This window comes from Pongo abelii, chromosome 1, assembly GCF_028885655.2.
Source record: "Pongo abelii isolate AG06213 chromosome 1, NHGRI_mPonAbe1-v2.0_pri, whole genome shotgun sequence".
NCBI classification, from domain to species: domain Eukaryota; kingdom Metazoa; phylum Chordata; class Mammalia; order Primates; family Hominidae; genus Pongo; species Pongo abelii.
In genome coordinates this window covers 25258331-25271110 of record NC_071985.2, presented here as the reverse complement: position 1 = coordinate 25271110, position 12780 = coordinate 25258331, and the positions used below count along the sequence as shown (strand labels likewise).

Genomic DNA, 12780 nt, shown 5'->3' with positions numbered 1-12780 from the left:
CACCAAAATCCATGTGTTCCAAACGAGCTTAATAAAAGAAACTGATAACCTGTTTTAGCTAAATTAAATGATTATCTTGTTTTAGTTTAAAAAATTGATCTGGGGTCGGGTGTGGTAGCTCATGCCTGTAATTCCAGCACGTTGGGAGGCCAAGGCGGGAGGATCATTTGAGCCCAGAAGTTTGAGGCTGCAGTGAGCCATGATCACCATTGTACTCTAGCATGGGTGGCAGAGAGCAAGACCCTGTCTCTTAAAAAAAAAAAAAAAAATCTGGACGTGCATACTGGAACCATGTGAGTCTGTAATATGAGACACAGAATCTAGACTACACTGCAAGTAACAGAGAAAGTTTTATGGCAAGGTATACTATGATTTATGATATAAATGATACTTATGATATAAAGTTTACCTTGCCATAAAACTTATTTTTATCATTCCAACAATCCAAAATAATTAGGGCAGCTACTTATTAGAAGCTGACACAAAGACTGAAAAGTACTCTGGTAGCACTTGTCACCACTTTTATTATTCAAATATTAAAGGGAGTCTACTCATAAAATTCAGCATTTTTTTTTTTTTGGTTACAAAAATCTCAAAAGAAATTTAAAAAATCTTTTCAATTCTTATAAATTAGAAACTTGCTCATAAAAACAAATTTTTTTTTTTTTAGTAGAAATTTTTTTTCTACTAAATTTTTTTTTCTACTAAAAAAAAAATTTTTTTTTAGTAGAAAAAAAACCACATTTTTTTCTACTAAATCCAAAGTCTATATACTTTGTACAAACATTTGAAACGTTTAAAAGAAAGGAAAAAATGACCCAGAAAATTCTATTGGACAGTGCTTGTCTACGACGACGGCAAAGTAGGTGGTCATAGAGTATATTTTGTTTTATTTATGTATTTTTTTGAGACAGAGTTTCACTCTTGTTGCCCAGGCTGGAGTGCAATGGCGCGATCTTGGCCCACTGCAATCTCTGCCTCCTGAGTTCAAGCAATTCTCCTGCCTCAGCCTCCCAAGTAGCTGGGATTACAGGCGCCCACCACCATGCCCAGCTAATTTTTGTATTTTTAGTAGAGACAGGGTTTCACCATGTTGACCAGACTGGTCTTGAACTCCTGATCTCAGGTGATCCACCTGCCTCGGCCTCCCAAAGTGCTGGGATTACAGGTGTGAGCCACCATGCCTGGCCCATAGAGTATACTTTATAAGATACTGAGTCAAGGAAATCGTTTAAACAAAAGTACATTTGCTTTTAAACCAACAGACACTGCGAAGGGGGCACTGAATACTTACACACTGATAGAACTGCCCACGCTGACCTCCAGTCACAAAGCGCTTCCCATCTGGATTCCAAGCCACACTTGTCAAACTGTCTTCATGAGACTGGCTCATTTTTGTCCTTAGTTCTCCTGTCTATTAGGAAATAAAACTGCAAATGAGACCTTCAAGATACCCCTCTAAAGGAAATATGTGAAAAAAAAAAAAATAACTGGGATGTCTGGCTGGTTTCCCAGTTCATTCTAAGTAGAGTAATGAATTTAAGTGACCCTACAAAAAAGAGACAACAGCACTCAGAAGAGAAATTAAGAACCTGAAGAAAAACCCAGGAGTTGAACAATGTCTGGCACAGGTAACCCAAAGAGTAGATATGATGAGATAAACTTCAATAAATCTCTCATCGCAAATCAATTATATGCATAAACTAAAACATGTAATTTTTCCCAAGCAAGATAATGAAAAGCCCAAGACCACGTACCTATTCCTTCTGAGCTTTCACTTCTCAGTCCAAAGTTTTTATAAATTTTATTCTAAAACTGCAGTTAATGCAATTAGCAATTCCTCAAGAACATGATTAATGAGTAAAAAACTGTACCCATATGTGGTGGTGCATGCCTGTAATCCCAGCTACTCAAGAGGCTTAGGCACGAGAATCACTTGAACCCAGGAGGTGGAGGTTGCAGTGAGCTGAGATCATGCCACTGCACTCCAACCTGGGTGACAGAGTGAGACTGTCTCAAAAAAAAAAAAAAAAAAAAAAAAAAAAAGAAAAAGAAAAAGAGAAAAACTATGCCCATAAAGTAGGCAAAGGGCAGTCTACATAAATTATGTTAAATTTCATATTCAAATGCTCACAATATAGTAGGGAAGGTAGAAAGAGAGAAAAAAACATTTTTCTGATACAAAACCTTATTTCAATGAAAAGTACTAGAAAGAGGAACCTTTGTACTGTTTAACATAGCCATTCCATGGCATTTCTAAGTAAGAATATTTAGTGGTTACAACCCTCAGGTATACTCCTGTTACATTTTCTGAATTACTCAACTTAGAAGGTATACACATACCATTTAATCTAGTCTTGATTCCATTTTGTTCATGGATTAGAAACAGGATCTGAGAGATAATAGCTGCCCTTGGTATAATAATAAAAGGTACATGGGGATAATTTTCCTGTGAGAAACGGGTAATCAAAAGTAGAAATAAAAGAGTGAAAACAAAGGGTATGATTAGGAAATGGGGCCAAGTACTAAAAGAGGGCACAAAAACAGAAAACCAGGTCTCCCTCACACTGGAAAAAAAGTGTTCAGCGATATAAATCCTTCCCCCAAATTGTTAACTACTCTCCCCTATTTACTCTTTTGGGTTGACTGATAGAAACCGTTGAAAGTTTAGAGCACAAATACACAAGCAATAGCTAAATTCTTGGCATTTTCCATTGACAAATACATTAACACACTAAATTCTGAAGGCAGAAATCGTTTGTCTTCTCTTATTATGTTCTAAATAGTGAGTACATGAGGTTATTAGATTAGAAAGGACTTTTCCTAATTTAAGAAATGATTAAAGAAATCTGAAAACTGATTAGATCACCCTTTTAGAAGAAGTTTAAGTATATAAAGTACTACACAATGAAAGTTATGTTAGAACATAGTTTAATTGGTCAAACGAAGACTACAAAGGCACTCTACATTAAATTTCTATTACGGGATTAAGACGATATACTTTCTCCTTTGGAAGGTGGAAAGCAAGTTTTAAAGGAAAAAAGTTTTCTTTGATCTTCTAGGTCAGACTCACTGCGAGCTCTGTTTTACTGAGAGAAAGCAATTTTAATATTCTACTCTTATGTTTTGCCACCTCCCTGAACCCAATCACAAATACAACATTGATTAAATGCTGATTTGACAAAAATGGCATAAAACACATTTTGGGAACAATTGTGGATTTTGATCATGAGTACTAGATATTAGAGAATTATAGTTAATGTTCTTAGATATCATAATGTTTGAATATGTAGAATTTTTTAAAAGATACATGCTTAAGTATTTAGGGTAAGATATCTAATTTACTTTCAAATATTTTAGATATGTATATATATGCAATATATAAGTACAAATGCACATTTCTTTTTTTTTCTGAGATGGAGTCTCACTCTGTCGCCCAGACTGGAGTGCACTGGCACGATCCCGGCTCACTGCAACCTCTGCTGCCTGGGTTCAAGCGATTCTCCTGCCTCAGCCTCCCCAGTAGCTGGGATTACAGGCGCCTGCCACCGCACCTGCTAATTTTTGTAGTTTTAGTAGAGACAGGGTTTCACCATCTTGGCCAGGGTGGTCTTGAACTCCTGACCTCTTGATTCACCCACCTTGGCCTCCCCAAGTGCTGGGATTATAGGCGTGAGCCATCGCGCCCGGCCACAAATGCATGTTTCTATGCATGTATGTACAAACAAAATATCACAAAATGTTAACAATTGTTGAATCTACAGTGGTGGGCACATAGATCATCATTGTCCTATTTCGACTTTTCTTAATATTTGACAATTTTCTTAATAAAAAGCTGGAGTTGAAACAAGGAAATGACTGACCAGCAAGGCAGTCTTACTATTGTAACTACAGGGTTTCTAAAACATGAACTGTAAATAACAAACTGAACCTAATACCGACTTTTCCTAAAATGGGACCCTGCATAAAATTCAAATTTTCATATATAAACAGCAACGGACCAGGCACGGTGGCTCATGCCTGTAATCCTAACACTTTGGGAGGCCAAGGCAGGCGGATCACTTTAGGTGAGGAGTTCGAGACTAGCCTGGCCAACATGATGAAACCCCGTCTCTACTAAAAATACAAAAATTAGCCAGGCGTGGTGGCGGATGCCTGTAATCCCAGCTACTCTGGAGGCTGAGGCAGGAGAATCGCTTGAACCCAGGAGGTGGAGGTTGCAGTGAGCCGAGATTGCGCCACCGCACTCCAGCCTGGGTGACAGAGCGAGACTCTGCCTCAAAAACAAACAAACAAACAAACGAACAAACCAAGCAATAAAGCCCTTAGTAATAAGTACTGAAAACATCAGTTAGCTTCACTAAACAAGCTTAGTATATTAAATATAGGTAAGGAGATGGTGCAACTGCCATCAGAATGGAAAATTTGGTTTAACGCTGACCTTTAACATTTCAAAGGTAGGTTTAATGTACAATTGTGAAACTATGAAACCATTATAAAATTCTTTCCGAGGAACCACAGTAAATAGTATAAATTCCATAGGACAAAGCCAAACATCCTGAAAACACTTACTGATCATTCTTTCAAAAATATATTACTGAGCATAATATTTAAATTGATAAATCTGGAAACTTGGGTTCCACTTGAATAACTAAGAGATACAGTATAGTAATTTAGGTTGAATGGTTCTATTATATAAATCAATAAAGTTATAATGAATATGTACATTATGACTATGCTGTACTTAAAAGCTCAACCAAAGATGGAACTCGCTCACTTGTACATTCCAAAGCCAAAGCTCAGAGCAGTCATCTGGGCCACAAGCAACAAGATAGTTGTCATCTGGACTCCATGCAATATAAGAAACGCCATAAGCATGTCCTTCTAATGTTTTAAGCAGTTTTAGCAGGTGTGTATCCTAGGAGGGAAAATAAACAATTCAGTTAACTCCTATCACTAAAGTCATTGTTTCCCGATGTAAGAACTTAAATAGCTACAAAGATGTACTTTGATAATTTAATCTCAGGAAATTTTCAGACCAATTTTCCCTTTAACAGCTTGCTTCATCAAAGACTCATTCACATTGCAACATCTATTAAGCATCTACTACACTATTAAGCATCTACTATACACAAGTCATTGTGTACTCGATGAAAATATAAAGATACATTAACATTTTTAATATGTGTATAAAGATACATTGAATTTGACCTTAGAAAGCTTTCAAGGCAACTGAAAACAGATGGGTATAATAAGAGCTGTCTCTTACATATTTTTAAACAACTTGAGATATAACTTACCATAAAATTCATCCTTTTAAAGTATACAACTCAGTATATTTTAGTATATGCAGAGTTGTGCAACCATCACACCATCTAATTTTTAGAACATTCTCATCATTTCCCAAAGAAACCTCCTACCCATCAGCAGCTGCCATACCCCTCCCTCCCTGCAGCCCCTGGCAACCACTACTTTCTGTCTCTGTCTCTATAGATTTGCCTATTCTGGACGTTTCACATAAATAGACTTATACATGATGTGGTCTCTTTTAATTGGCTTCTTTCACTTTGCATGTTTTCAGGGTTCATCCGTGTTATAGAATGTATTAGTATTTAATCTCTTTTTATTGCTGAATAATAACAGTATAATTATTTTGTTTATCCATTCATGAGGTGATGAACATTTGGACTGTTTCTCTACTTTTTGGCTATCATGAATAATGCTGTTATGAATATTTATGAGTTTTTGTGTAGACATATGTTTCCATTTCTCTTGGGTATATACATAGGAGTGGAATTTCTGGGTCGTATGCTAACTCTGTTTAACATTTTGAGAAACTGCCAAACTGTTTTCCAAGTGGTTGCACCATTTTACAATCCTACCAGCAAAGCTACCACTTATTAATGTTAACCACTACTGCACCATTCACAAACAATACTTCATTTAATCCTCACAAATCTAGAATATTGCCCCCTCTCATATTATAGGGAAAGAAACAAAAGTTTAGAAAGGTTAGAAACATGCCTGTTTGTAGTGCAATGGGGACTTGAATCTGGGCTGCCTCGCTTAAAAGCCCATATTGTAAGCTATGCAAGCTGAACTGTGAAGTGCAAATGTAGACGTGGCAAGTGACAAGGCTGCAAGAGTTGACATGTTTGTTGTAGGCTAAGGGGTTACATTTTCCCTGTGTGTGAAAAGCCACTTAAAATTTGTAAGCTAGGGAATATACAGTGTGATATTTGGCTTTAGGAAGAGAACTAGGATAACAATGTGGAAGATCAATCAGAAAGACACAGGATGAGGAAACCATAAAGGGACAATGGAACCATAATGAGCCATACATAGTTCACAGTCAGTTCCCAAAAAATGAGGCCCTAATGTAAGATGTTAAGGACTAAAAGAGGTCAGAATCAAAAGATATTTTGGGCTGGACACTATGGCTCATGCCTATACTTTGAGAGGCTGAGGCTGGAGGACTGCTTGAGTCCAGGAGTTCAAGACCGACCTGGACAACACAGTGAGATTCCTGTTAAAAAAAGAAAAAAAGATATTGTGGAGATAAAAATGACATGACAGAATATAACAAAACATCTTCAAAGACAACCTCCAGATTTCTGGTTTAGGGGATAGGGATGGATGTTTACAAGAAATAGAGGAAGTAAGAATTTGACTAAAGGTGGGAAGAAACAATAAGTTTTAGACTTTAGTCTTAAGATTTATTGAGTTTAGCTTTGAGCCTGAGGGCGTGGGGGGGGAAATTCCAATGGAATGACCCACCAGCAGTTGAAAAAAGTTGGGAACTAGGCTGATAAAATTAGGTTGGAGATTCCTCCCCTCCTAAGAAATGTCACTGCAAAATGGATTATGTTTATGCTATTGTTTCTTCACTGAACCCTAAGTTTATCATTCATACAATTATCTAGTCCAAATCACCATTGTTTTCATAAAATTGAATAGTTAACAATGCAACTACTTCTGATTTTTCTTTGGGAAGTGGGTAAGAGGTATTTGTGTTAGATCAGCAGTATCATTAGGTCAAAATGGTTTAAATAATTTACTAAGCAAGTCAAGTCTTCCTGACTAGCTCAAGATCTTCCAGGAACAAATTTTCATTCACAGTACTGCCCCAGATCAACACAAAGATTTGCTTTTAAACTGAAGACAAACTCCTTTAGAAATATTTAACTCAGCCAGGTGTGGTGGCTCATGCCTGTAATCCCAGCACTTTGGGAGGCTGAGGCAGGCGAACAGCTTGAGGTCAGGAGTTTCAGACCAGCCTGGCCAATGTGGTGAAACCCTGTCTCTACTAAAAATACAAAAATTAGCCAGGCATGGTGGCACATGCCTGTAATCCCAGCTACTCAGGAGGCTGAGGCAGGAGAATTGCTTGAACCCGGGAGGCAAAGGTTACAGTGAGCCAAGATCGCACCACTGCACTCCAGCCTGGGCGACAAGAGCGAGACCCTGTCTTTAAAAAAAAAAAAAAAAAAAAATTTAACTCAAAAACTGTTTTATGTACATGAACGAAAAAAATATAATCCTATAAAAGATAAAGTTGAAAACAAAAACATTAATACTATATCTTCGTTAGCACAGTGCCTTTACACTAATTTATTCAAAGTGGAAATAACATGTTTGTGGAGCCTATATGACTTTGCTTGGATTTTGCGGGGAATGGGTAAAATTCATCTTTTTTAGGCAAAGAAAAACTGTTAAAGGAAAGTAGGCATTGGAATCACATCAACTCAAATTTTAAGGCTCTCTTAAATGTATTTTTTTCTCTCCATTAAAACACACACACACATGTTCAAAAAGGGCATATATATATATATACATATTTTTTTTTTTGAGATGGAGTCTTGCTCTGTTGCCCAGGCTGGAGTGCAGTGGCGCGATCTCAATTCATTGCACCCTCCGCTTCCCAGGTTCAAGCAATTCTCCTGCCTCAGCCTCCAAAGTAGCTGGGACTACAGGCACACACTACCATGCCAGACTAATTTTTTTTATTTTTACTAGAGATGGGGTTTCACCGTGTTGGCCAGGTTGGCTTGAACTTCTGACCTCAGGTGACTCACCTGCCTCGGCCTTCCAAAGTGCTGAGATTACAGGGGTAAAGCCACCGCACCCGGCCAAAAAGAACACATATTTTCTTATAATTTTTTCAGACAGTATTTGACATAACAAAAATACCATCATACCAAAAGAATCAAACAGTCCCAGAGGACTCACTATAATACAGCTATCTAAAAATTACAGTCTCTAAAAGTCTCTCTGTTTCATATTGGAATGTAAGCATTAACTCTGCATTTCCCAAGCTAATCTGGCAACAAAAGCCCTTTACATGTAACACCTATTAATTCTGCATACCCATTATTCCTGCAAAAACACTCTGGGAAACACTGGCATAAGAGTCTAAACTTCTTAGCAAAGAATACAAAAGCTCCTCCTTGATCTGGCTGCTATTTAATTAACCTCAACTCTAGCCTACCTAAAACTCTTCACCCAAACCACCTAAATGCCATGTTACGTTTTCTTTTGCCCAAGGGCCTATCCTAACTAGTTTTGCCTAAATAGTTCTTTACCTCTTCTTCACCTAATATTTACTTTTCTTACTTTCCCTAGCTTTCCTGTTCCAGTAGGCTCTCTTTGATGAGCTCCTGTAGCACCCACTATAAATTATGGTGTATTGTCATGTGCTTAGTCTGTCTACAGCAAAAGACCTGGCACACAGCAGGTGTTTAATAAATACTGGCTAAATGAAGGGGATTCTTATACACTGCTACTAGGAAAAACTAATAAAGCCCAGTTTTGGTATTACTACCTTCTTTTTCATATATCATGCAAATAAATGATTGGTGAATGAAAACAGAACTCAGAATAGTATGCAAAGGCTATGATTTGATCCCAAACTCTTTTTCTAGTCTAATCTCCCACTCTGCCATTACTCATCCCATTCTCTTATTTTTTTTTTTGGAGGAGGACAGGAGGGCAAGAAGTTTTCCTGTCTTCCTAGAATGCCACTTTCCTGTTGTCCACCTGTGTGACGCACAATAAGGCTCTCATGAGGTATTTCGACTTGTAAAGCTTCCCTGCGCTTTCATAATACTTTATGTATTATCTATTATGTATCATGCTTATTTCATTGAATTTTGTTTTCATTTAAACTGTACATTTTTTTCGCAGGAATTTTAAACCTGAGATCTACAAGAACGGGTCCAGGGATAGAATCAGGGGTCTATGAATTTAAATGAGAAAAAGACACATCTCTATTTTTATTAAACACAGCCTGAAATTTGGTGTTTCCTTCACTCTCAAATGCAGGCAATTAACAAGGTAGTATTAGGCAGTACTGGGTATATTAGTAATTACACAGGGTAGTATATTATTAGGTAGTGGTGGGTAGTATACTAGCTAGTATACTAAATTAGGTAGTATTAGGTGACTCCATTAACAATAGAAATCTTAAGTCTTTTCATATCATATTATAGTTGTTGCAGATACCTTGAAATATTTATGCTCATCACTACTTCAAAATTCTGGTACTTATATCTGCTGCTAGAATTTATTATTTAATGCATGAATAAAGCATTAAATAAAAATAAAAAATATGTTTTTGTACTATGTTAACTATATATCAATATAGCTGGCTTTCCTTAGTAATGAATACATAACATATATTTGGCCTTGCTATGTGCTTTGGTTTATGCATTTAAACACATTCTGAGAAAGAGTCCATAGGTTTGCCAAACTGCCAAAGAGGTACGTGGTACCAAAAAAAGGTAAAGAACCACTGCTTTATGGTAAAGAATGTATCTTATTTACCTTTCATTGTTTGTAGCATATGTAGGTATGCAAGAATTGGTGTATACTCTCAAATTCAATTCTCTTCTAAAAAGAACTGTTAGGCCGGGAATGGTGACTCACGCCAGTAATCCCAGCACTTTGGGAGGTCGAGGTGGGCGATCAGCTGAGGTCAGGAATATGATACCAGCCTGGCCAACATGGTGAAACCCCGTCTCTATTTTAAAAATGAAAAAATTAGCCGGGCGTTGCGGCGCCCGCCTGTAGTCCCAGCTACTTGGGAGGCTGAGGCATAACAATCTCTTGAACCTGGGAGGCAGAGGTTGCAGCGAGCCGAGATTGCCCCACTGCACTACAGCCTGGGGGACATAGTGAGATACTGTCTCAGAAAAAAAAAAAAAAAAAAAGAAAGAAAAAAAATTATTTCCATCTATGACTCCCTTTTTCTATGTTTCTCAACATGGGAGCCCAAAACTTTATCCTGAGCTAATAGCATATTTTACTTCTAACTTCAAAATAAGTTTATTTGGCCAGGCGTAGTGGCTCACGCCTGTAATCCCAGCACTTTGGGAGGCTGAGGCAGGCAGATCACCTGAGGTCAGGAGTTTGAGACCAGCCTGGCCAACATGGTGAAACCCCATCTCTACTAAAAATACAAAAATTAGCCAGGCATGGTGGCAGGCACTTGTAATCCCAGCTACTCGGGAGGCTGAGGCAGGAGAATCCCTTGAACCCAGGAGGCAGAGGTTGCAGTGAGCCAAGATCGCACCATTGCACTCCAGCCTGGGGGACAAGAGCGAGACTTTGTCTCAAACAAGAGCGAGACTTTGTCTCAAAAAAAAAGAAAAGAAAAGAAAATAAGTTTATTTTAGGTGAATGACTCCCAAACCAAATATAGTTCCTTAACCTATCTGAAGTCATGTGCTCCTTTGATCGCTTGATAAATGTTCAATTAGTTGAAATAAATGAAAATACTTATTACCCACAACAAATCCATAGGTCATCTGGTTATAAACGAACACTTATCTGATTTTAGAGGGAACTTAGAATTTTAAATCCAGAATAAAATACTTTTCATATATATCAATGGGAAAACAAAGGGGGAAAGGATTACACAACAAGGTCCACCAATTACACAAGATAATGATGGGCTTCAGAAGGCAAAAGAGTAATGAGTCTTTTCTAACTTGTGGTTGGGACAGAATGGACATTGTATTAATTTTTTTTTTTTTTTTTTTTTTTTGAGACAGGGTCTCACTCTGTTGCCCAGGCTTCAGTGTGCAGTATCAAGGTCACAGCTCACTGTAGCCTCCACCTCCCGGGCTCAAGTGATCCTCCCACTTCATCCTCTCGAGTAGCTCGGACGACTGGTGTGTACCACCATGCCTGACTAATTTTTTGTAGTGACAGACTCTCCCCTATGTTGTCCAGGCTGCTCTTGAACTCCTGAGCTCAAGTGATCCTCCTGCCTCGGCCTCCCAAAGTGCTGGGATTACAGGCATGAGCCACTGTGCCTGGCCTAATCTTTCAATCAAGTATTAACAAAGATATAAATTGGCAGATATGTTAATAGCAGTGGGTTTGGAGTCAAGGTATTCCGGGATTTGAATCAAACTTTGTCATGTACTAGCTGTGAGAGTCAAAGCATTTAACTGCTACCTCAGTTTCCTCATCTGACTGCAGGAGATGTTAGCACCTTACAGAGTTTTTCAGAATATTAAATTAGATAATGTATACACAGATTTAACATTATCATTAGCACATAAACACTCAACAATGTTGACAATATTAACTTACATATCTATACAACACATGAAGATGTAACAAAAATGATAAAAAATGCTCTTGGAAAAGAATGCTATTGATATATATATACTTAAAAATATGTAATCAATGAATTAGATTCAAAATTATCCCCTTTTATAATATAGACACTCATATTGGGGTACATACCGGATCAACTTGCCATATGATAACTGTTGTATCTTTTGATCCTGTTGCTAGTTTAGTGCCATCATTAGAGAATTTACAGAACCACACTTCATTACAATGCTCCGTAAGTATCTGCTGCGTATAACATGGGAACTGCCTCCTAAAACAAAGAGGGCCACAAATTATTCTTTCAAAACAGATTAGAGTAATAATAATAAAAAAGGTTAAACAACTGACAAAACTTCTTTGAAGATCACATCACTAACTTTAAAAATAAGAAATGAATGCATTTGTAAATCTTTTTTTTGAGACAGGGTCTCTCTGTTGCCCAGGCTCTGTACTGTTGTACAGTAGCACAATCATAGATCACTGTAGCCCTGACCACCTGGGGTCAAGAGACTCTCCCACCTCAGCCTCCTGAGTAGCTGGGACCACAGACCTGTGACACCAGGCCCGGCTACCCTTTTTTTTTCACTTGCTACTAGGCAGGCTGAGGGGGATGTATTGCTTGAGCCTGGGAGTTAAGAGGCTGCAGTGAGTTATGACTGCACCACTGCACTCCGGCCTGGGTGATGGAGTGAGATCATTTCAAAAAACAAACAAACCGAAACCAAAATCAGAATAGGCTCCAGATAATGAGTTTAGGTCCTTCTCACTCACAAGCTTTAATGTCTTTGGCAAGTTATTTAACTACTCTCAGCCTGAGTTCCCACATCTACAAAAGGAGATTAGTATCTACCTAACCGGGTTCTTAGAATTCTTGTAAGAATTAGAAATACATTTAAAATTTCTGGAATGTAAGAGATACTCAAATGTGATTAATAATATTTTGGGGGATGCACAGGAGAAGTGCAATATATGGCAAGGAGTGCAGTAGTTAAGAGCAAAGCCTTAAGAATGGGAGCGGTAGTCTGAGAGACTTAGATTCAAATCTTGGCTCAGTCACTTAGCTATGATTCTGAGATATTAAATTAACCTCTCTAAATCTCAACTTTTCCAACTATCAAACAAAGATTAAGGTATCTGCCTTACAGAATTCCTTACCCA

At 37.8% G+C, this 12780-nt stretch overlaps 1 protein-coding gene across 7 annotated transcripts in view; it reads right to left on the bottom strand.

Moving 5' to 3' along the window:
- Positions 1-12780, bottom strand: part of WDR26 (WD repeat domain 26) — a 49450-nt gene that overhangs the window by 14599 nt on the left and 22071 nt on the right. For all 7 annotated transcript variants that reach the window (XM_063716550.1, XM_003775419.5, XM_054519681.2 and 4 more), the window contains exons 7-9: positions 11755-11893; positions 4778-4918; positions 1295-1414 (exon numbers count right to left, since the gene is read on the bottom strand). In XM_063716550.1, the coding sequence (XP_063572620.1) occupies positions 1295-1414; positions 4778-4918; positions 11755-11893 (400 nt within the window). The remainder of the gene's footprint in view (positions 1-1294; positions 1415-4777; positions 4919-11754; positions 11894-12780) is intronic.